This window comes from Calliopsis andreniformis, chromosome 5 (genome assembly GCF_051401765.1).
Source record: "Calliopsis andreniformis isolate RMS-2024a chromosome 5, iyCalAndr_principal, whole genome shotgun sequence".
Classification (NCBI taxonomy): domain Eukaryota; kingdom Metazoa; phylum Arthropoda; class Insecta; order Hymenoptera; family Andrenidae; genus Calliopsis; species Calliopsis andreniformis.
Genome location: NC_135066.1, coordinates 11,236,568 through 11,261,286, shown reverse-complemented (window position 1 = coordinate 11,261,286; position 24,719 = coordinate 11,236,568). Strand labels below are relative to the sequence as shown.

Here is a 24,719-nt window from a genome sequence, read left to right as displayed (position 1 = left end):
GTTCTTTTTCCATTTGGATCTTTGGTGGCTGACGGATATATGGCCGGGGAAGTTTGCTTCGAAACTGGGACACGCGTTTGCGTGGAGTGATTTATTCGAGGGGTGAATTATGGGCTGATTTCAAAGTGAACACTGATAGCGCTTTCTGGGATTCTGTGAAGGTGCATTAGTTGGCTCTTGTGAGGGATTGAGGCGGCTTCTTGGAAGCTTAGAGGAAAATTGTATTGGCTTTTGTAGGCTGTGATGTGTATCTAAATTCCTGTTTCTGTGAGTATTGTTAAAGGAATGGAAGTTAGATATTCATATCCCTCTCTAAATATTATATTTAGTACAATTTTCAGGTTACTATCAATTAGTTCCAAACGTTTAGCCCCATTTAGATGCCTTTCCTTGAAAGAATACAGTATTGTCTCGACAGTAGTTCACCACTTGTAATCAGTTACATGCACAAGGGATCTAAGAATCTCAACTCTCAGATAAGGTTACGCCTCAGCAGAATCTTCACCTTCCCGAAGTTCACAAGGTAAATTGAAAGAATAGTTCCAAGAGAACTTGTATCGACACAACACTGTAGGTATAATTTCCCATTCAATAAGTACCAATACATAAACCAGTGATCCACGCAATACAAAACCCTCAAAAATACACGCTGACCATCCAAACTGTGACACACGATACCACAGAGCCATCACAACCACCCAACATTATGATCCACCAAAGAATTGCTTGTTCCGCGAGAAAAAGCTCGTCTAATCAAACTCTGGCTCGGTGGCGGCCACCGCCATCGCTGATAATTTTCCATGCATAGTAATACGCAACGAAGAATTTGAATAATCCACTTTCACGCTATTTTCCCGTCTGATAAGTCATTAAGCCGCCGGACGAGGAGCGGGCGAAACTTAATGCGGACCGAGAGCAATCTGCTTTGTTCGTGCCGCGGCGTTCGCCAAACGGACGGACCGACGCGAGAAAATACTTGCAACGTCGGGAAAGAACAGAAGCCCGCTGGCTAGGAAGGAAGCCGAGAAACGGGAAGAGGGAGGGATGGAGGATGGGCGGGGGGTGTTGTTACGCGATCTCGCTTTGTGTATTCGACGTGTAGCCGGCAATCGCTCGTCGCTGGAAAATTTACGGTCTCCTGGCTCTCGCTCGCGGCGAACAAAATGCCGGCACATCGTCGTCGTTTTCACTGCTCCCTCCCCCTTCCTCTGCCCTTCCATCTCGACCGACGTCCACAATTTCCCTGTATTACCGTAATATTCGCTTTAACGACGCCCAGTCGAACGGCGCGGGCTAACAATGAGGGAAGCCCTTCGTAGGGACGAGCGGGATCGCCGATTTTCCGCTGGGAATCCTTTTTTCCCTGTGCTTGGACCTCGTTTCTATCTCGACAGCGTTCGTTTTCGACGGCTGTCTGCATTTCGATTTGTGTGAGTTGGTGAGGGCGAGAGCTAGGATGCTACTGGATTTCGAGAGTTTCTTGTTTGGAATATTGAGGAGTGTAAAATGTGTCTGTTGCGAATGAGGTTTTGCTGTGTAATTCGTAGTATGTAGAGCGATCAGTTTAAGTCGGGACCCTGTAATGCAGTGATACTGAGGAAAAGGGCCTACGAGTGGCCAGCAATGGCTGAAATCGGGAGTGAGCGACTACTAGTGAAGGATTGATCAAAGTCTATTGCATAGGTGTTTCTTCGTACAATAATATCTATGAAAGATTTAAGAGGATGTTTTGCAAGCTCGAATTTCAAATCCCCAAACAATGATGATCACTTACATCGTTCGAAATTTGTAACAGTCGAATGATAGTAGTTTCGGAGAATGCCTGGTAGACAATTTCCAGCGTTGTCAGCGCGATAAGACAGCTTTACGAGCACGTCGACGGGAGTTTGAAAAGTGCACGAACCGTCAAGTATCATCGAATACGGAGGAGCCAGGATGCATAGTTGACGAGGAGATACTAGGCTGTCTCTCTTCCCGGGACAAACAACCGGAAATGTGGCCATAACAATGCGGACACGCAGCTAGCGCTGCTCTTCCTGTGCCTCGTTTGGGATGCACGCGAATATCGATACAATACAGACACGTGTGCGCAAGATTTTCTGAGCTGCAGCGCAAATACAGGTCATGGAGATTTATTTTCTTTAGAATTTGTTTCAAGCGTTCATTGTTCGATTTTAATAATGTGGATTTCGGTTTCTCCACAGTGGAAGAGTTCATAATTATTTGAAATATTGTTGATACGTGAATTGTGGGTCAGCGATGCTTGCCTCTTGGTTGCTTAATTATGACTGAGCAGAATTTGTAATGGAATATTAAAGAGAAGTATGTTGGATGAAATTTTTATTTTTATGATTTAACATTGGGACTGTAATTATTGTGGAAGCTTTAGTAGCAGTTCTAGAGGGTGTAACATGATAATCAACGTATTCTCTGAAAAAGAGGAGTAGCAGTCTACTTTTGGAGATCACTGAAGTAGAAGGGGTTTAAATCAAACGACTCGTTCCTGGATCATGATGATTATTGGATTCAGTTTATATAGGTTACAGTTTATTTTTATTGGGGTACATCACGTGCTCCTGAAATGCATTCTGAATTCTCTTTTGAACGAAACGCAGGATAGAGTAGCTAACTTTAGATAAAACAACTGGGTAGAATATTCAGGGAATTTTTAATTACAGAGAATCAGTAAGCAGTATGTGTTCCGCAAGTTGTAATGTTTATTTACCGAGAGAAATCGATCATTAGTCCTAGGTAACTATAACTCAGGTACTGTGTGCGTTAGTAATTGCATTACCCACATTACCTGAAACTACCCCTCTCAGGTACGCCTTCTCCTAGGCCAAACATAATACCTTATGATCATAACTAATAACATAAATTGATATTGCTTAATATAATCGTGATATCAAAAGGGTTACAAAAAATATTAGATATTTTCACAGAACAAGTATTAAATTTAAAAACCAGTAAAAACTACACGTACCAAATAATATTAACTTAAAAATTCAAAGCTGTTTTATATTTCCTAAAATACTGATATACAATACCATCAGTAAATTTAAAAAAATAATATCGCCAAAATGTACTGAATGAAATATATGTGAGACGATCGTAAAATGTAAATGACAAGCTTGATGGAAAGCTCTGGCAGAAGGTTAAAAACTCGTGAGACTCGCCAAGGTGTTTATCGACTATCTTCCAGCCGTCGAGAGAGCATTGTTGATTTATTCGTGCAGGATTTTCGTCCTTGACCACGATACTGTGCTTCCCGACATATCGAAAGCACTGTCGATGTTGGAACGATGTCTCCGTGAGTTTCGTGAGATTCTATAGGTGTCCATTACCGTAATCGTCGAACCTGTCGTGCGGAACCGCGGTAGTTGGAAGTTCCTAGAGGTGAAAGTCAAATTGAGAGAAGTTACTTTCTCTGGCGAGCTAGTTCGATTTAACTTCGGAAGAACGGAACCAGCGTTGGCAATATTATGTGCAGTGCGGTTCTGGATACTCTCTGATGCATATTCTGAGATCGGTTTAATCCTTGTGCTACCAAGGTCTTGACTAACTTAGAATTACTCACGAGGTAACCAAATTATGTCGTCCGAGATTCGACGATGACATAAATTATTTCAGGATGATTCAGTAAAACTATTTTAGTGGGTTATTTTTTTAAATGAAACTGACTGTGACTTATTTTAATTAACAATACTGTTGATTTTCTTTTGTGGCTTAATTGCGACTTATTACCAATTCATAAGTATTAATTTTAATACTTATATACTAAATATTTAATACTTAATATTTAATACTTAATACTAAAAATTGAGCTCCGACAACGTCCATGAAAACAGAATATTAAGATCCAAATGAAATGACCACTCTTAAAATTATGCACGAGGCTTTAAAGTACCACCATAAAATGGAAGCAAGTTTTAAGGACTGCGAAATTCCAATCTTTCTCTGAACACAATAGAAACTCATTTCCATCGTCCTTGCGCGACGAACATTTCCTCCTGCTTCAACTCCAACCAGTATCAAATAAAAAATTTGCCACTGACTTGAATTCAAGCTCAGAAAGTCGTTTCAAGCGTCAGTTCATTCAGGATCGAACGAGTTTCGAGAAGCTTGAAAGGAATCGCGGTGGATTGAGTTCACAATGAATTTCAACGATATTTAGTTAATTAGTGGCACACATATTAAGGAAGTTTTCGAGATTTACGGGCAACTAAATGAGAGATCCAATTCATCGAATTTGCCAATTGAACGACGTGTAAGGTAAATGTCCTAGTAGTTGACCATGTCTCAATACCTAAATACTAACGTCAATTTTATTCAATTTTGGATTTAAATTCCAATACACTAGGTAATCTAATTGAAAGTAAAAACTAGTGTCATAAAATAGTATCCTCAGTTTCTGGAACTCAGTTTCAGGTTGTTTACTTACTGGGACACTTGACATCTTAAGCGTTTAAGTAATGGGACATTTACTTTATCTTCTCGTTTTCCTAGTTGTTCGAATGCAACGTCGAAGTTCGTTCGCTCGTGTTTTTAGGAAGTCAGCGTCGATGAAAGTATTCGAGTCGAGGGTCGGTACATCGAAATCCTTTTTCCGCGCGATTCGGCAAATATTGACGTTTGCCAGTGGAAATTTGCATGGCCAGTGAAATTGGCAAAATATTTCTGCTCGTAAAAGAACGCCCGACATCGATATGTTCCACGTGGACGAGGAGCGACTTAGTGATGTGAAGGGACGATCTCGCGGGAATATCTTCGTTGTACGAGGGAAAACTGAACCACTAAATTTAATATTACGCGTCTCATCGATTCGAACGCATCCGTCGTTTCGAATCGAGCCAGAATCCTCATATAAGAGTTCCCGATTCCCCTTGCTATTCCCCGCGGCTTTCTAGCGCGGACAAAGAGTCAGATAGTAGTTGAATAGTGAATGAACATAAAAACATTGAAATCCGAGGTATAAAATAACAATAAACTCTTCTTTACCGGGCAAACAATCGCTCGTTCTGCGTATCGAGGTCAAAATGCACTTCAGTTGCTGGCTTTCTGAGCACCACTCCTCAGAGCCACTCTTAACGTAGTTCAAGTCTCCTCAATTCACCCATTCACGCTATTATTTACTGTCTGTTAAACTACAATGCTCTTCAAGCTAAAATATGCTACTTCTGCTGTATTTCTATAGCTCTGTCGGAAAATCTATGGAAATATGATAGTTTTATTGAAAAGCAATTGGCTCCATAATGTGAACATGAAATGTGCTTCTGTTGATGTGTGGAAATGATAACTAACTTCTTGATTTAGATAAGGAATCCTGCTTTCTGGTTCTACCTTATCTTCTGTCATAACCAAAAATATCTACAGTTACACACGTTTCAAAGTAGTCAATACTAAATCCATCACAGTAGCTTAAGAATAATTTTCCAAGAATTAAGTACCTACATTTCTATTATAAGCTTTGAATATTCTATTGTTCTTTGAAAATAATGTGTCTGAACCCTCAACCATGGACACCCATTTTTAGATTTAAATTCTAACGTATTGGGTAACCCAATTGAAAGTGAAAACTAGTGTCTTAAAATAGAATTCTCAGTTTCTGGGACCTCATAATTAAAATATCGGAACGTACTGTTTTAGGTTGCTTACTTACTGGGACATTTGATATCTCAAACGTTTAAGTAATCAGACATGTACCTTACACGTTCTCCTCACCAAATATCGAAGAAAATTTGTCGATAACAGAGTGTCAACCAGCTGTTATTCTTAACACGGTTTGGTCGTTTTTCAGGGTCCGGTCGGGGAAGTGGGCGGCGTCAGGCTGCCACTGCAGTCATTACATGGGTACGGATCTGTGTTCATGTACTCGGCGTCGACGAGTCCCGGGGGTGGAGGTGGCCAGGGTGGCGGAGGCGGAGGTGAAGTCACCCTCCGCCTCCGCGAACCCGAGGACATTCCCGAAGAAGTTCTTGCACGCCTCGAGGATACCGCCACCCTCTCCATCTCTCTTCAAGGCGACGCAGTTCTGAGGCTTGGGGCGGCTGGCACAGGTAAGTCGTTCTCTTCTGCGAAGATCTTCTTGTAACTTTACTTGGCAGCTCGTAGGTTAGCCTTGGTATCGAATTCAGCTCGGGGTGGACTCAAAGTCGACCGGGTGCTTAACGCTTTCGCTACTGTAATGGAATTAATAGGAATTGGATCGGAACATGTACAGCGACTTCCACTTTAAATGCTGTTGTTGTTCCATCGGGTTTTCTCGGTGGCTGACGATGTCCCTTTTTCTCTGTTCGTTAAAAATTCTTGTTAAGGTTACTCGTTGCTAGGGTAAGAGGGCCAGTTACTGTGCATTGACCAATTATTGTGCCTCACTTTGTTTTTGCATATAGTAGAATGTAGCACTATTAAACTACAAATATTTGTGTTTTTTAAATAAAATGTAACAGGTTCAGTTTAATTCTTCTACATCTTGTTACCTGTGAGAATAAAAGGGGATACATTAATAGGCTAGCATACAGTAATTGATACCCTTACCCTATGTGAATTAAAGTTGAAGATTCGTACCGATATGTAAACGTTGTGGTAGTGAAAGTGTTAAGACACCTTTTTATTACCACTGTGGAGGGGTTGAAGGTTTTTGATCGTCATGTTTATGGGGTGATCGGATATCGTGTGGGAATTGTCTGTTTGAGTGCTCTTCTGGCGTTAATTAGATATGTTAGGGTCACAGTAAGGTCAGTATCTGAGAAAAAAGTTTATCGTCAGATGACGTAGAAGAGGGAGTTCTTAGACAGTCGTGTAGCACTTCACCTGAGTTTGACTCAACAGTGACAAGGGTTCCTTAATCTGTTACTCGTAATGGACAGATGTCTGAGTCTCTTGACAACGCAAAAGTAATAGTTTGTTTGCATGCAAGCTGTATCACAGAACTATGTGTGTGTCCATATCCATAAAGTATGATATTTATAATAAATCTGAGGAACATATATTTTATCAATTGATCGGACTATTTCTCGATATAAAACTCGTTTAAACATTGCTTAAAAAATTACAGTTCAGTACTTTCAGGAATTGAAATTTTATTCGCAACATTTCGATAATAAATTATTTTTAATATTTCTAGAATTAAATGGTAATAAATTTTAATTAATTTGCAATGTCATTTCATCGATATAAAAAATCTGTTGCACTGTCCAACTCTATTATTAAAAATTATATATTTGGAGTAGTTCGTATCGTAATAATCTGGCATAAAGTCAGAAATGCACGTAACACGTAACTGTAACATAGGAATTTCAGCAGCGTACACGGGAAACTTGTTTCAGCAAGCATTAAATCTACATATATCCCTTAATTATGAACTTCAACGCGCGCTTATCAGGAAAATTAGTATGGTAGTCGAAATTCTCATACATTGGGTATAACATTTCGAAAATGTTATAGCAACGATACATACATAATACCAAAAATTAGAAACATTTGGTACTTCAAATTGAAATAAAACCATCTTAATATTAACTCATTTTATCGAACAAAGAATCTTCAAGTGTCGTTTAGAATTCATGTAGCGAAGTCCAACAGAATATTTTATTATATGTAAGTTGAAAATAAAACGCAGTATTTAAAATGAGCAGAAAATTGTTCGACTCACGATTCATAGAGATCAAATTAAAAAGAGTTACACGGTCCACGATTCCTGAGTCACCGACCGTCGCGACAATAAATAATTGGCTTATGCGGTGCATAAATTCTAGCTGGGTCATAACCTCCACGAAACTTACCCCTGAATTTATTATAATGGGGATCGTCCCCTCGTATTTTTGGGATCGCAATTAATTTTCTCGTTTTCGAAGTCCACGCGCGTGGCTACGGCTAGATTAGCCACCCGCACGTATGCCCTAATACAGAATTATTTTACTGAAATACGCTGATCCCTGCCTCGCATTATCGCGCGTACTTTTATATGCAAAGTATTTTTCGTTGATAAGCTGGCCATTCGTTTTCCTTTATCGCTGATTGAAAAATAAATCGTAGAACACTCTTTATCGTAATCTCTGGAGAACGACGAAAGCTCTAGTATAGAAAGACAGCTTATATACTTAGAGGATATTTTATCGTGATAAAAGTGGTTGAGTTTAAGCGAAATAAAATTGTTACAGTGTGTTCGCGCAGAAGTACATTAATTTTTAACTCGACTGGAAACTATCAACACAAAATAAAAATAAATTCTTTTAAAAGGTATAAGTTCTTCGAATTACTTCAGTTTAAGATATTTTATAGAATCTTAGAGGCACTTTCAGACGCTCGAATGCGTTCAGTTTTAAAACGGAAGTAAACAGTTGCCTCAGCTTACCCCAGACAACGTAAATGGCCATCGTATTCGGCGTTCTCCACTCCAGAATCGCTTCCATCGATTACATTAACGATTAACCCTGAAGGAAATGGAGGCGTGGAACCTCTATCGCTCGGCTTTCTCCGGAGGCGGAACTTCCAGATCGCTTGAGTTTCGTGCATTTCCATTCAAGCTAAACATCCACCTTTGTTGCCCGTTGGAACGGGCTGGATTCGACTGCAGGTTGATCGCAATAAATCGTTTTAAGCAGTCATTGCCAGTGAACGGGATCGAGTTCCATAGACTCTGAAGAGAAGAATAAAAGTTTCTTTATTGTTCGGACCCTTTCCAGTGATGGCCAATTCAACATTTCGTCTGTTTATTTTAACCAACTTTCCTTCTTATGGTACACTTTTAGACGGCGTTGAACTCTAAACGTTGAATATTTAGTGAGTTAATAACTATCGATTGGGTAGAACTGGATAATTTGATATTCAGGATTTGTTTCACTCTGTTTTCTGTTCTTATATCGTACAGTAGTTAGAAGAGTGTTGATTACTGTAGTTGAATATGTAATTAAAAATTTACAATCTTTCTGCCATCACAGCCTTCCTAAATATATAAAATTAGATGTCTTGAAAACTTCTTAAAAATATCCAGTAAAGTCCTACAATATCCAAAAGACTTCTTTGAAACGTTTGAAGCTATAAATCAGGATATCTTTAGGATGTCTTAAAAGACATTCATAAGGACGTTCAAATTCCATCTATGAGTCGTTCAGCCAAGGAAATAGGTGTCCTTAAGATGTCCAACAGCATAATTCTTCAAAACGTCCATATAATGTGTCTTTAAGACCTCTTAAGGACGTAAATTTCGGAAGTCTATAAAACATACGCTGTTCGATGTTCTTAAGACGTCCAAATTAGATCCTAAGATGTTCAAGCATAAAATAGTCATAGAATAAACGTCTTCAAGCCGTCATGCACTATCTAGACTGTAATCCCACCATACCAATCAACAGTATCATTCTCAAATTCTTCAAAAACTATCAGTTTCTTTATCCAATCTTGGTCTCCTATATCAACGTACCTACTCCCAGACGGAGTACTCATTCGTTCGAATGAGTCTCCCGAAATTTATCTCTGAAATTTTCGTCGCCCGAACAACTGCGCCCATCTTCTGGGTAATCGCAAATTTGCACGCCGAGAGGCAGTTTAAAGCGAGAAGTCTAACGAACACGTCAGATTACCAGTATAAAATGCTAACTCCACGCCCCCGCGATTCTTCTTCCTCGATTGTTCGCTCGTTCGCTCGGCGAGCGTGCAGATTACCGTGGAAGTTTTGACGCGAGACGGGGTGCGAAGGAATCAAAGCGGCAGGGATAGAAGAGGCCTGGAAAGCGGCTCGGATCGGGGCCCCGCGTTTGAAGTAGCATTTCCTTGGCACAAACGACCCTCTTAATCAATCGCTATCACCTTTATCGCGGCTCTCGAGCGACCCACGCCCCCGCGCCACCGGAAGTGTAAAGCCGCTCCCCCGGGTAACAAGCCGCAACTTCGATAAATCTCGGGGCTCTTTCTCCCGCTCGCTTCTTTTACAGCCAGCCGATTCCGCGGGCATTAGCGTCGAACGAAAAGGCGAACGGTCGCGTCGGGTCATTGACCCCATTACTGGATACGTTATGAGTGGGTAGCTGATGGCCTGAAAGTAAAGTTATTTTTTTGTCGATACAGAGAATGTTTTTTAGATACGTCTTTGCTACTGCAACTGCTGGGATTTTAGACCTAAGATAAATGTCCACAGTAGCCAACCCTGTTTCGGTAGCTGGACGCTGGCGCCAATTCTATTAAATTTTAGGATTCAATTTTAATGTGTCTAATAGAAAACAATACCTACGGAACAAAAAAAGTGTTATAAAATAGAATATTCAAGTACTGGAATGCTATTCAAGTATTGGTACATGCATTTTTAGGATATCTATTTTCTGGGGCATGTATTTCAAGCGTCCAGGTATTGGGACATTTACTTTACTAAATATCTTTTATACACTATAGTATCTGGCTCTGAAATCAAAACATGTAGTAAGTATCCTCTACCATGAGACATGTTCCGTGACTGGTGATGGAATCAGATCACTTGGAATCATCTTAAGTCTTATTCGATCTTCATAGCCAAAGAGATTTGAAATAATTCCAAATGGTCTGAAACCCATTACTTGTCTCGAGACATGTCATCGTGTAGGAAATGTTGAACACTATTATACTTTGTATATTCTCTGATTGCTCATCACTCCGACCATCATCACACACTTTGCTCAAGTCCTCAGATAAAAATAATTACCAAATGGATGTGGAAGCCAGAGTCTACATTAGTATAGTGACAACTAGGGTTCCCTAATTTACACAAGGAATAACCCAAATGTTCAGAGTATGGAACGCCATGGATCATGAAAGCTTTTAGAAGCTCGCCTCTGGCCGAACGAAGGCTGTTCCTGAGCAGGAAACTTATGAAAATCCGGGATTTATCGCGGCTTGTGCGAAAGTCAGCCGCTCTCAGCGGCTCTGACAAATCGTCTGGAAGTTAACGTTCGATCGTTTCTGAATCCTCTTTTCGGCGAGCAACCCCGAGGATCGTAGGCTCCATCGACCACAGCTGGCTTTTGAGAAAGTTTTAATCCATTTTGCCATTTTCAATGACCACGTCCCCATCGTAAACCAACCTGGACTTTAAATCCATTTTGAAATCTATTTTCCTGTGAAGAGGTGAATTTAAATGCATTTGGTAGTGTTAGATCCCTTTGTTGATAAAGCTTGATTGAGCTAGGAACTCAAAACTAATACTGTAGATTTCAAATTTTCTATTCAAATAAGTCAAATAGTTTACTATTATATCATTTTCTATTTTATTCATATGACACTTTTTGCTTATTTTAGTGTGTAGATTCAGCTCCTCGTATATCGACATGTATTTCTGAAACACCCTGTAGATACCCTGTAAATTTCCAGTAGTAAACCAGTTCTGCAGACCAGTAGTATCAGTATAGCTTCGGTCAGCCATAGAATAATCAGTAGTATAAGCACTGCAATGGTCAGCCGCTGCATTAGAAACGCAACCCCGAGCGTCTAAATTGAAACGCTACGAATGCTCGGGCGTTTCCCGAAGTTCAAAAACACGCGTTATCGTATATTTCTAGCCTCAGGACGAAAATTCGATGAGGTATAGATAATTTCACGGGCGGCACTTCGGTAAACGTGGCGTCGATTCACGGCGACGCGTACAGTTTTCAAAATTGAAATTTTCACTGCTGCTCGAAAATCAATGGGCGGCGTCAATTTACATTGGGAAATAATCGTGCGCTAGCGTAAACACTCGTCGGGGAAGAATGATGAAAGCAACGCGAGTTCTCGGTGCGTCGCGGTCGCTGGCGGGGAGCTCGCGGATTACGTCTCTCAAATTAATTTCATTAACGTTTGAACAGCAAAGTAAATACTCAAATATATTTCAATCATCGGCGGACCATAATTACGCGAATTCATTAGTCGCGTATTACTTTAAACATTTATAACGCGTTCGAAAATAATTGATTGGTATTCTGCAGCGATGATTACGCACCGGATTGATTTAATGCGGTATTTCGGTGCGCGATAATACCGTGCTTTGCGAGCACGTTGTGCGAAATTGATGAAAATGCCCTGCCTTTTGGGGACTGTGGCGTATGAAAATTAGAAATAATTACGGGGACAGAATTTTGTGACGAAATTGATGTACGGCGCAGTGCGTTCTTGTTAGTGATGTATTTAATCTTTGGACAAGATTAATTGTTATATTTTTTTTAGGGACAATCAGATTATTGTGTTAAGCAGTACGAGTGAAATTGTCAAAGTTGTACTCCTGTATCTCTTGGAAATTCTTAGAAGACAGCGTGTCTTGAACTGTCGTACTAAAGTCATCTTAAGCAGCTAAACAGTAATCGTAACAGACTATGTTGAACTTGTACTCCTATTTGCAATCTGAATCTTAACTTTGTACATTTGAATAATTCACTCCTAAGTCGACATACTGTGCAGTACCTGCAGTGTTCGTCCAAAGTTAAGAGTACGTACTTGGTGGCATAAGACTCTTGATTTTGCTCGCTGGCGAAGGTGTCATAACTTGTTGGGAGAATCCGATAATTACATTTGAAACATTTATAGCTTCATTTATTAACCATTTCTAAAGCTAGGATAAAATTACGCGACGTCCAATAACTAATACTATTCACCCTACAACACACACCCTTGACACTTTAAATATTGCCTCTAAATACTATTCTACTCGTAGGAAAATAAACTGCAATAACTACAATTTACACTTACTATTTTTATTACCATATAACTGTTACTTTTTTCTTTTTTTCAGTCTCTACTTTTTTATACTAACTCATAAAACTTACGTAAAATCTAAGAAATAATACTACAGTAATCCTACTGATCCAATTGCGTGAAACACCCTGTATAAGAATAGTGCGTAACCAAAGTGTTAAACCTTTTCCACCCCAAACCCTCAGCTTCCGATTCCCTACCATCGCCTCTCAGTCAACCTCTCCTCAAGCACGCTCTCGCAGGAGCCCGAATCGTAGAATCCACGAAGACAGTGACAAACACTGGGACGCGTCGTCGACGACGAAACGCGTGTAACGGCTGGTGCCGCGCGGTAACACCGTAAACCGGAAAAGAATGAAACTAGGCGCAATAAAGGCGGGGCCGGGAATACTCGTCGCGCGGGGCAATAAGTCTGAAATATGCCAACGTTTTATTCTCGCCGCGCGAATACCTGCGAGCAGCCGAGAAAAAGAGCACCGAGCCGCGAGCACAGTCGGATCGTGGGGGCGGGGGTGGCGTTGGGGGGCGCGTGGGTGGTGGATTTCGCATTGGAAAAAAATGTCTGCGGTGCGCTGGCGGTTTACATGGCGAACACACCGGGGGCCGTGCACGCAAACAATTCCCGCGGAGCATGCGCCGCGTAAATACAGGCCGCTGGGAAGAGCGGGGTCGGGGAGGGCGAGAGGGTCCGAGGGGTGGCGGCGCACACGCGAGCGCTCGCTGGATAGGGGAGAAAAATGAGGGGCTGAGGGGACAGGCGGTGTGTACACGCGAGACTCGGCCCGGAAAACTTTGCGGGCAGAGCAATTCTCGTTATAACTTCGGTCCCGCGGAAACTTAAACTGCTGCCAGCCGAACATGCACAACTTTCAGCTGTTTTCCTGCTCGGGACAATCGTCCCCCTTCCCTCCGCCGACGGCTGTCCTTCCAGGTGGAGAGCGGAGGTAACGATCCTATTTTTTTTTCCGCCTTTTACTCTGGTCTTCTTCCTTCTCGTTCTCTGGCTAGTTGATCCCTTGGAACGCTGGGTGAGCGTCGATGGTGCCGAGGGAATTTTTGGGAAGACTGATCTGGTTTTGTTTGGAGACACTTGGAAGGGTTTTTGTGTGAGGGGTGAGAGCATTGAGTTGCGTTAACCCCTTAAGTGAGAGAGAAAATTTTCATGAATTTGGAAGAAATTGGCTTTATTCTTCAGGAATGTTTGATGTAATTTGAATTTAGAACTATGTGTGTGTATAATACTTGCGTATTTTTTATACATATAGGAAAGACAAATTGAAATCTGTTATAGTGAATAAGCAGCAGGTCATAGGATTGATTTCCTGCGGCGGATATATCGTTTCTCCTCGTTTGAGAGGTGAAATGATCTCGCCATAACCAAATAAGTGTTCTAATACTTTTTGACGAGCGTATACTTTCGCGAATTATCCGTGAAAATGGTCGAATTCATATTTCGTAGCCACGGGAGGTGGCATTAAAAGAGCCAGGCGAGATGGTCGTAATTCGCTGACCTTATCTGAAATTTCGAACCCGTCCGCTATCTAGCCCCGTCCCCTTATCTGAGCGTGATAACGGTTAATAGGTCGGCCCGAGGGAGGCTCGGCGGCGCTTTTTCTTCGAACTGCGATCACCGATCGAATCTTAATCCTACGTGGCGCACACGTGCTGCCAGTTCCTGGAGACGCTCACGGAATCCAAGCCCGCCGTTATCCCCCTGGCATCACGTATTTAAGAGGGAGTTAAGGGACACGTAGCAGCCGACCGTGTGCACGGGACCAACTTTCAACCCCTCACCCCACCGTCCCTCTGGCGGTCTCACGTGAACTCTGTGTTCCCTTGGCTATCGAGCGTAGGAAATCGCTGGACCAGCCTCGCTGTGAGCGTATCAACGACGGGGAAGATTTAACCGACGAGCCTCGCGCGAGCACGTGTGAGAAAGCTTGCAACCCGCTTCGTTAAAGCTATTCAGCGTTCGCGCGACCCCGTCACCGCTGATTTGCTTCTAAATTCTCTCAGCAGCGTCGCTTGGAAACTTCTTTCTCGCCTCGGTTCTCGTTGACAAGACACCGTCTCCCCTTCTTCGGGGTCACGTTCCATTTCTGTTTCCCTCGACTCCTGAACGACGCTCGTTCAGCGATCTCGACGTTTGTTCGCCCTAACTGGCCAGCTTTCTTCGCTGATTGCTGGCAGGGAATTTCGAACAGTTCTGGCCGCCTTTGGTTTTTGCTGAAGGCTTCGCTGAAAGAGTATCGCGAGTTCCAGTGTGCTTTATTATGATGTTAGCCCCGATGCACACGAGCGATGAAATCGTGCGTCTCGATTTCATCGTGATATCGCTCGTGTGCATTGACCCTAAAGCTCGCTTCAGGTGATAACAAGGTAGAGTTTCTAGATGAATGTACGAAGGGAAGACAAATTTTTGAGGGTAATGGGATTGACTTTTTATCGGTCCGTGTTTGTGAGAAAATAAGTTTTCGAAAATAGTGGTGCTGTTTGCATAAGTAGTATACTTAAGCTAGGGATGAATCCGTATGTTGGACTGTGGATGCAGGATGAGTTTCGTGAAAGCGTGGATTCGCTAAAATTATTCTGATACTCGACTACGCAGGCGAACGGCGCCGCTCCCCTCAGCAGCCACAGACGAAGCTACGTAAATTATGAACGCTGTTTGACTTCATGCCAACTACACCCCCTGTACCGGTGACCAACCTCTCTCTACGCTTCCTTCGCGGTGGAATAAATTTTTGGGGAAGGATAGGTGACTGTTTGCAATCACAATTTGATTGAACTTCTGCTGCTGTTTTTAGGCACTTTCAGAAATATCCAGTGTTTCACTGGTGAAATACATCTTTCGTCAGCGTTAACCTGTTTACTGCCAACTCGCTGAACATAGGTATAGTGAGAATTGCTAAGCCAATATGTACCTTATTTCCAGACATCAAGAAAAAATTCTATGTTCACCAGAAGTTTTATTATTGTCTGATCATCTAATCGTTTTGTAAAGTCGGAGAAGGAATCATTAGAACCCCTGAAATCTTTCAATGTTGATACATTATCTCTTATCACACAAACGCATGAAACTACCCACCATTTGAATAATAGTACAAATTAATCCACATTTCCTGACCCAGTTCCATTCAACTCTGCACAAAAGCTAGCAAAGAATTCAATGTCCTCCGAAACATAGCAGCAAATTCACGACCAGCGATTGCCAATATGCGCAGCACGCATTCAATCGATTTGACCGTGCATGCGCCACAAACGCGCTGGCTTCGTGCTACGTGGAAAATAATAAAGGGCCGACAAAGCTTGCAATTTACCTACACTGATGCAAGCCCCGTTGAACATAGCCCCAATAGATAAAGACATCCTCGTTCTGCGTTCAAGGATAGTTCCCAGCGCCGATCGCTCAGCTGCAGAAAGATCAAAGATCAAACTGAGAAAGATCAAAGGGTGAGCATGGCCTGTCGATGGCGGAGTCTCCCAGCTTGCACGTAGAACACCCTTTTCGGGGGTTGCGTGTTTTTTGCGCCACGATTACCTTTTTATCGTGTCGCGGTCAGCTTCTTCTTTTCACGCGGCCCCTGCAAATTTTCGTGCGCGCTTGTGCGAGGGTGAACGTGGAAAAGGGTTGTGGCTTGTCAACGATTTGAAGGGAGGTGTGAGCAGGCAAGAGGTGTTAGCGAACAATTCTACTTGCGTATGACATATTGAGAGTGTCCAACTTTAATTTTTCTCAACAGTTAGGTATTTCTCAACCTACTCGTTATTTAAAGAAAATGTTTGAAGTATGTAGAATCTCCTTTCTTTCAAGGAATATTATTTTGTCTAACAAGGGGAGGCTACGGGCCATGGAAATCGTTTTTAGGATAAGACTGGGTATAATCTGTAATATACATATAGTGTAGTGTAGATATATCATGGTTACAACATTATAAAAACATTTTGCATGAAGATCCACGGTCTAAATATGGACACAACAGTCTCGAATAACTCACGAGAAAATCCAACAATTCCTTCAGTCAAAGTTCCCGAACGACAAATCGCGAGTGCTGATCTGTTAACCAGCACGAAGTTGCGGGAGTTCCAGGTTCACGCGATTTCGCGAGGAAACAATAGCAGCCACTTGCGCTCCTAATTCCGGTCGACTTGAAGCGGCACCGCGCATTCTTCGAGATTTATCGGGTAATAAATCGCGATTCCGTCGGGAATGAGTTTACATGAAATTAAACTCGGTGTATTCCGAGTAGAATGCGCAGTGTCCGGCTATTGTTCGCGAGCCGAGGGCCCCGAATACCTAGCGAACGATCGTGAATCGTTCCTCACGTGTGGTCGCTGCGGTTTTACGTATCCAGTCCACCGTTTAAAGGGCCACTTCCGTAGCGAATAAATTCACGTACGTGGCCGTTTCGTGTGCACGTTTCCTGATTACAGTGAGCGCTGTATCGCGAACGCTTTGGGTTACGCTTTCCCTTTGATCAGGAAGATTTGGGTATGCAACAAGTCTACAAAAGGAGCTTCGCGAAAGATTTTCCTGAATGCTTAAACAATACGATTAAGCGTTGTTCAGTGCCTCTAAACGTTTCATTGGCGCATTTTATTGGTTTATAATTTCTAACACAGTCTCAAAATATCGAATGTGTTTTGTTCAGAAAAGTCTATCTGTCAAAAGTGTTCAAAGTAATATATTATATTGCTGCATATATGTACATATAATTATTAAAATATTAATAAGATGAGTATAATTATTGATTATGTATGTACTCTCAGCCATATGATTTATTAATCAGTTTATATGAAATATTTAAATTGGAAATGATACTAGAATATCGAAATGGATTTGCAACTACATTCGTAGTTCAAATAATATCGATTATTTGGTGATTGCAGCGCGACCGTGAATATTAATTTTGGTGGTTGGTCAATGACGATCAGTGATAGTCAGTGGTAGTCGGGAGATGGTGTATGACTGCTGCCTTAGCAGTGAAAAGAATGAGTAGTTTAAAGTGACAAATACGTGATCGTACGTAGGAAAATCTGCCTGACGGATAAGCAAAGAGAGTAAATGCGTCGCGAAATTAGCTCGAAACATTTTTCTGGCCATCACGCCGTAAATTAAAGTTTATACACACGGTTGGATCCGTATTTTTCCTCCTCTCCGCTTCGACCTGTTCCATGTCGCGCTGAAACAAATTCTTCTTTCCCCCTTTTTTTCGGTGAATTCCAGCGCGCGCAGCGAGCAGATTAATCCGAAAATAACGAGCTGCATGTAAAAAGGACCCTTTTCGCTCGCGAGCCTTCCGTTCATCCCCCTTTTTTCCTTCAATTCTTGCGCTTCAATGTCAGCTCGAACGTTCGTCCGTCAGTCATTCAAAGGAATCGAATGGATGTCCGCGTAGGGAAGCACAACGTGTCGTTAAAACTACATTCCAACAAAACATGTGTATCTCGCTTAATATCTCTGCGTAACTTTTGCATGCCTTCCACGACGAATTACTCATTTTTCTACGTGTCATTTCACGTCGTTAATTTTACCATCGCGCGTTAATAGGGGATGTTTTGTGAATCAGGGACATTCAGACGTGTTCTATTTTCGTTTGATCCTTAGAAGAGGAATCGATTTTGTGAAAGGCTGTCTGGGGAGAACAGTTAAGTCCTAGACTGTTTTATTGATGTAGCGTGATGAATGGAGGTATCCTCAGTTTGTCACGATGTGTATGAAAGGGCTTAGGACTGTGTGACAGTCGAGTTGATAGCCCTAAGCTTTCGAGTTGTATGGACAAGCAGGACAAGTGAAATATTGATATCGAAGCGTGTTTCTATTTTTGGGTAAATATTGTTTGACGACCATTGTTTTCTGAATCTAGAAATATCACTCTTAGATACTGTTTTATAGTAGTTGAGTTGTCAATTGGTTGTTTTTGAGACTGTGATGGGTGACTAGTCACTTTATCTTTAAAGGCTCTTAGAGATCAAACGTGAAGGATCGCTGACCAATATTCTTCCCAACAGTAACATTGAGCTTCCACGAAATGATTGTCGTAAACTTGTTTAACTGAAACTCGTAAACATAAAAATGATGTTGGAACGTTCCACGGTTCCTTGTGCTTGTCTGAAAACTCATTCTTGATATATTTGACGAGAGTTTACTTACACTTTGTATATATCTTATTCATGTATAAACTATTATATGGTTGTACCAAGTCTCTAAGTTAACTTAAGTTAACTATAAGGCATTATTGTTACAAAATGGAGACAGATCGGATAACATGTCATAGAACATTTTATGTTCCATTGGTCTCCCTTACCACCTCTCAGAATATTTCGATGCACACTTGTTACACCCTGTATAGGTGCAGTGACTTTATAACTTAAGGATGTTCATAGATATTTCATACTAAAGATTGAAAAAAGAGACAAACCCCCAACCCCCAAAATAAATAGAACCTACTACCCAAATACCATTACCTCCAAAAAAGTACTCAGACAAACAACCTACCCATTTTATTCCCACAATAACTAGAACAATGTCTCTTTCAATGACACCCAATTCGAGGCACCGTTTTCACCATCAATTCTCAATCCACAATTAAATACACTTTCCAATCCCACGATCACCTGTCCATCGCTCATCGGAACCCAAAAACCAGTCCCCCGAGAGGCAGCCATCGATGCACTTTCACGGTTCGACCGATAGCCTCGTATGCAGATTCGCCGTTTCACTTTGATGGGAGATAGCGGCCCGCACGTGCGGGCGCACGCAGCAAAGGTGTGCGAACGATCGGAGAGGGAGTCGGTCGTTTCGAGGCCTAGCTGCACCCTGGGTCCCGTATTTACCGTGTGCAGCCTCGTCCCCGCGAGACCAGTTCGGCGCTGTTTATAACCTGGGGCGCGTGGGTGTAATCGCCAGGCCGTGCAATATACACGCGTGCGTCGACTGCGGGCTCGCATGGCGGCGTGTGCATGCCTACCGGCTAAAACAGATGAGCCGCGCGCGATACACATATTTTCCCTGGGTCTACCGCGATATTGCCGCACCGACGATACTGATATTCACCTTTCAGAGGGGGGAGAACACCCCCTGATACCTGTCCTGCTGGCGGAGAGGGAGGGATCACGGCGATATCAGATAATGGGCCGGAGGAGATCGATTCCAAGCGGGGATCCCTCGCGAAGTTCGTGTTCCCAGGCGCGCTCGCGTTGTTGGCTCAAGCTTCCGCTTCCTGAGCCTTTTATCCTCGGAATTAGCGGATTTTGCTGCAAGTTCGACCCGCTCTTTGGGAGTTTTCCGTCTGAGCGGCGAATTTCTTGGGTACGTGGAATTGAAAATCTTCGGGGGAGAGTGATTGCACGCGAATTAGGAGATTGTATTGGTGACGTAACGGGTTCTGGCTTGCGTCGATTGGGCTGATTTCGAAGTTGAAATAAGCTTCTAACTTTTTCATTTTTCAATCTTGATATTTTACAATTTTTCTGCGCTCAAGTGTTCAGGGTTTTGAATTTCTCAGGTTTCGAATCGACGAATTTTGAAATGTTTTCATTTTGTATTCTTTGAACTTTCTTTGCTTAGTATTTCGTAAACTCTGTATTTAACTCTTCAGTGCATAGGTGAAAAATACTCCTGCTGTGGCACAGATGGGGTTCCAGGGTCCACCATTTTATCTATACTTTACTAATATATACACTTTCATTAGGAGCTGTGTTTACATACAAAATACGTATCTATTAATATTTAAATAATTAAAAAATGATAATCCCTCAGATCCAAACCTTACATTTGAGGGTTAATAAGGTAACATTTATCTTTGAGTCAGGAAATTATTTCACAAATCTAGTCTTTAGGTCATACACTTTTGCAAATTGTTTGGTGTTTCTCTTCATTTACTTCCAAAGTAATTATACTCAATAATACTGAATAATTTATATTTCTGAGCGTTCTTCAGTATACGTATACTCTTTTTCGGCAGAAATAGTATACTCTCTGGACTAAAACTCGGTCTCAGGAATAAAAGCTAAGTCCCTCGAGTAGGAATCTCTTCTGCGTGGAAATTAATTCAGAATCCTGATGGAGCTGGCTGCAGTGCTGGTGAAACACGTTGGGATGAATTTTCATATAAATGCGACTTACACCCGAAAATCTTGACTAGCCGTAACATCCTCAAAGTTTGTCGAGCAAGCAGGATTAAGAGAGACGTGTCTTTTTTCGTCGAGCCTTGAGGTTAAGGGATAAAATTGTTATCTGAACTTCTGAGATTATCTTAGCTGCCATTATATTATGATATGAAGTCCTTCAGGCTTTTCAGTTTTCTTTTCTTAGTTTTATCGTCTCCTCACATGCAGTAGCATTCTGCATGTTGTGGTTGCAGGAAGCAGAGATAAGTGAAGAATTTCTACCAACGCATACACTACTTAAAGTTTTCAGTACCACTGCGTTAGTATTCACTACCGAAATTGGTACTGATTTGGTACATGATTTTAGAAATCTGCTTTGCCATAGAAACTACTTTAAATCTACAATAAAATTCTATTACAGAAATTTCACCCTCTTCCTCCGAAAACCACTGCTCGTGCAACCCGCATTTATATTTTTCAAGCACGCCACACACTGCACACGCGAACCCAATTTCCAGCCAACGTAAACACGTTTCAACCCATCGTCCACACAGCTGTCTCAACTTTCAACTACAGTCCAAGTTACTCAGCCTAGAAACCTACCCTTCGGTAAACTCGATTCCTTCTCGTCTTCGGTCACCAACACCCACTCCCTGTCAGCTGCTAGCCGTAATTCCTTCCACCCAACGCTGGTTAATTATCTCGAAAACGTGTCCCGACAAACACAGCAGCGACCAACGACCCTGTATCAAAAACCACTGTTCTTCAAAATCGTTCATACGTTCCGTGGCTTTCGCGAAACTTCCTCCCAAATCAATTCTTCCCTATTATCTTCGGATTTCGAACGCTGCGTACGCTTAAGAGGGGAGAACATCGGCCCTTAAAACGCCAGAGATAATCCAGCGGGAGGTAAGCCTCGACCGCGTCGAGGGGGATGATGGGTCAGTTGGTGCAGGGCTCGCGGAAACTTTCCACGGCGAATACTTTGCCGTCGGTGGCTAAACTCGTTCCCGCGTTACGACGTAATGGACGCATTCAGCTAAAAGCGCGATTTCCCCGGTCAACGGAAAGTTATAGTCCGTAATTGAAGGCACGGTAACAAGAGTTACACCAGCGGTTCATCCTCGAGAGCGTTTACGAAAACTACGGCCGCGCGTAACTCTCGGCGAAGAGTGCGGCGACCATGAAGCGAGCGAGCAAGTGGCAGGGTTTAAATTCGAATTAGCCTACAGGCGAGAAATCCCGTCTGCCCCTTCCTCTTTGCCCTTTCGACCACCAGTCTCTCTCTCTCTCTCTCTCTCTCTCTATCTATCTATCTTCCTCTGTCTCTGTCTCTGTCACGCTTGGACAAAGCTACCTACGGTATTAAGCCATTAGACCGTAACGAGAGTTGATTAAGTGTGCTGGCCGACCGTAGAACCGTCGAACGATCGAGAGGGTAGCCACGACACGCAAAAAAGTCTCGTGCGTGTGTTGCGTAGGAGGTCGGGACTGGGCGCGAATCGAGGGTGGAAAATTGAGAACGGAGGAAGGGTGGAAAATTTCGAGAGGACATCGATTGTGGGCCTCGATAAAATTGCTGATGTCGGTTGCGCTTCTTTCTGCAATCGATTTCGGTTGCGGCTGGCTGGTGAAGTTTCAGGCACCCTTTGTGTAATTCAGGTTTTTTGGGGGATGTGTGTTTTGGTCGGTTTTGGGAGGTGTTTCTTTGCGTCTTTAGTATTCTGTTAAAAATAATAGCGTCGACAGTAGTTTCATGGGATCTTCATCTTTTGTTGCACAATAATTTTATTAGGGCTGTGGGTACAGTGAATGTAACAGTGGTTCTGGGCCCTATGGTCCCTTTCAGTGACTCTGGAAGTTGCAAGAAAAGAGACTTTTGATATTTTAGTTTTAAGATCTACTATTTCGTTAAACTTTGACATAAGTGGCTAATTTTTGTATCGACCAGAGCCACTGTCACACAGATAAAAAATCTACAGCAAGTGTTTATTTCACTAAAGTCTATGACTTGCAATCTGTCTCGCTAACAAGGCACAAGTTTTTGAAGGCGTCTCATTGGATCACCATTTTCACATAGAAAATCTGCATGTAAATGCACAAAACAAGGTATACATATTTGTATGCTATAAAGCTGCATTAATACAATACAATAGCAGTACAAAACCATATATCTCACTTACCAACAAAAACAATTCAGAAGATTCCTCAATCTTTCCATCCCTAACACCAGAATGTCCCCTGAAGTAGACATTCAAGACCCGAAAAAGCCTGAACGAAACCAGAGTCAACCAAGCCATATTCTCTTCCAATAAGCTCGAAGCGCCAGAGCGACGCAATATCGTTAATTCGCGAATATCGCATCAGAATGTGGCACGAGTCCGTCGAAGAATGGTAATTCGGGACGGTATGCAGTGAACGGATTAACAGAGCGAAACCGTGGACAGAGAAACTACAATGCGCGAAACTTATACGCTGGGAAATTATTTTCGTGCGCCCACGCTCGGACGGGACTTTAATTTGCGATAGAGGCGGACTGCTGTCAAAGGGATGCCGTGCGGTTCCCGAACCCCCCCTCCCCCTCGACCCGTCCACCTCTCCAGCGCGCTCAGCAGCCAGCCGATTTAATTAATGTTCCCCCGCCTACAGGTATAGCGTGGCACAGAAATACCCCCCCTCCTTTCCCCGCCGTGAAACATCATTTCTCGCAGCTATTGGCGGGGAGAAAGAGTGTGCCGACGCTGCGAGTATGTACGCGAAACGAACGAAATTGCGTTCAGTCGGAAATTGCGTTTTTACGATGCCATAATGAGATGTTCCGGCGCGAGGAAGCCGAGCCTCTGGTTTTCGCAGCGGAGATAGCACGTTGTTTGGAATACATTTTCGCCGAGGGAAAAAGTCGCGCGGAATGGGGCTGGCTCGTTGTAATTCTCGTATCGTTGGACTTCTGTTTTTTCTTTTTTCTTTTTTTAGGGGGTGAATTCTGGAACGTGTATGCAAGTCGAATTTTTTTTGGCGCGCGTGCACTGGTGATAGCCGAAAAGGAGCTTGCAACGTGAACGATAACGGGTAGATGTGTAGGCTGTGGTTCGAGTATAGAGATTGTTTCATGTAGGTAGTAATATCGGAAATAAATTCTGTGGTTTCTTTTGGGTGGTATGGAGGAGTTGGGTTACTGATTGTACTGTTAGGTAATTCTATTAATCCTCCAACTGCGAGAAATTTTTTCAGCTTTCTTTATAGGATCGCAGATTCATTTTATTCATTATTCAGATTCGTCATAAAGGTTATATCAGTCCAATGTAGAAAGAGAAACGAAAATTTAGAATGAATGTAGAATATTTATTAATTTTGCAATTTCCACGTAATCCATGGTCAGTGCTGGTTTTTTTACTGAAATACTTCATTGTAAAATTCATTTTAGGTGGGAATACAATATGCTGTATTAGCTGTTTAATAAGAAAAAACGTGTTCTCTTTTAATATTAACGAGTTTTTGTATTTGCTTCGACATGGAATGAATTAATATTTGTCGAATGTAAAATACCTAAAGAATCGTTATGTTGACATTAATTTGTACAATATTGTATATTCTTATTGTTATCTGATTCTTCGAGCGCAGGGGATCTTGAGACGGTGTTTGCTATTTGGGGAAAACGGATGAGCAACCTCAGACAAATTGTCCAGTCAAGCCCTCTGAGGGCAAGCATCCCTTACTGTCCTCCCTTTAGTGCTCTACGCGCGACAACAGAGGCTTGATCCATGACTCGAGGTTCCTGCTATGTTGTCCACGTTCCTAATTAGGTTCTACGTATCCTCTCGAGTCATTTCTTCAAAGTCCTCTATCTTTGTCACAATGAAGAAAACAATCAAATTCAGACAATAAAACTCGAGAGCAGATTTTTTTCTAGG

The 24,719-nt window shown here is 42.3% G+C and overlaps 1 protein-coding gene across 1 annotated transcript in view; it reads left to right on the top strand.

Annotated features, from left to right (window-relative positions):
- Window positions 1-24,719, top strand: part of LOC143179705 (uncharacterized) — a 441,599-nt gene that overhangs the window by 222,678 nt on the left and 194,202 nt on the right. Inside the window, exon 4 of the mRNA XM_076379021.1 lies at window positions 5,798-6,056. Coding sequence (XP_076235136.1) covers window positions 5,798-6,056 — 259 coding nt within the window. The remainder of the gene's footprint in view (window positions 1-5,797; window positions 6,057-24,719) is intronic.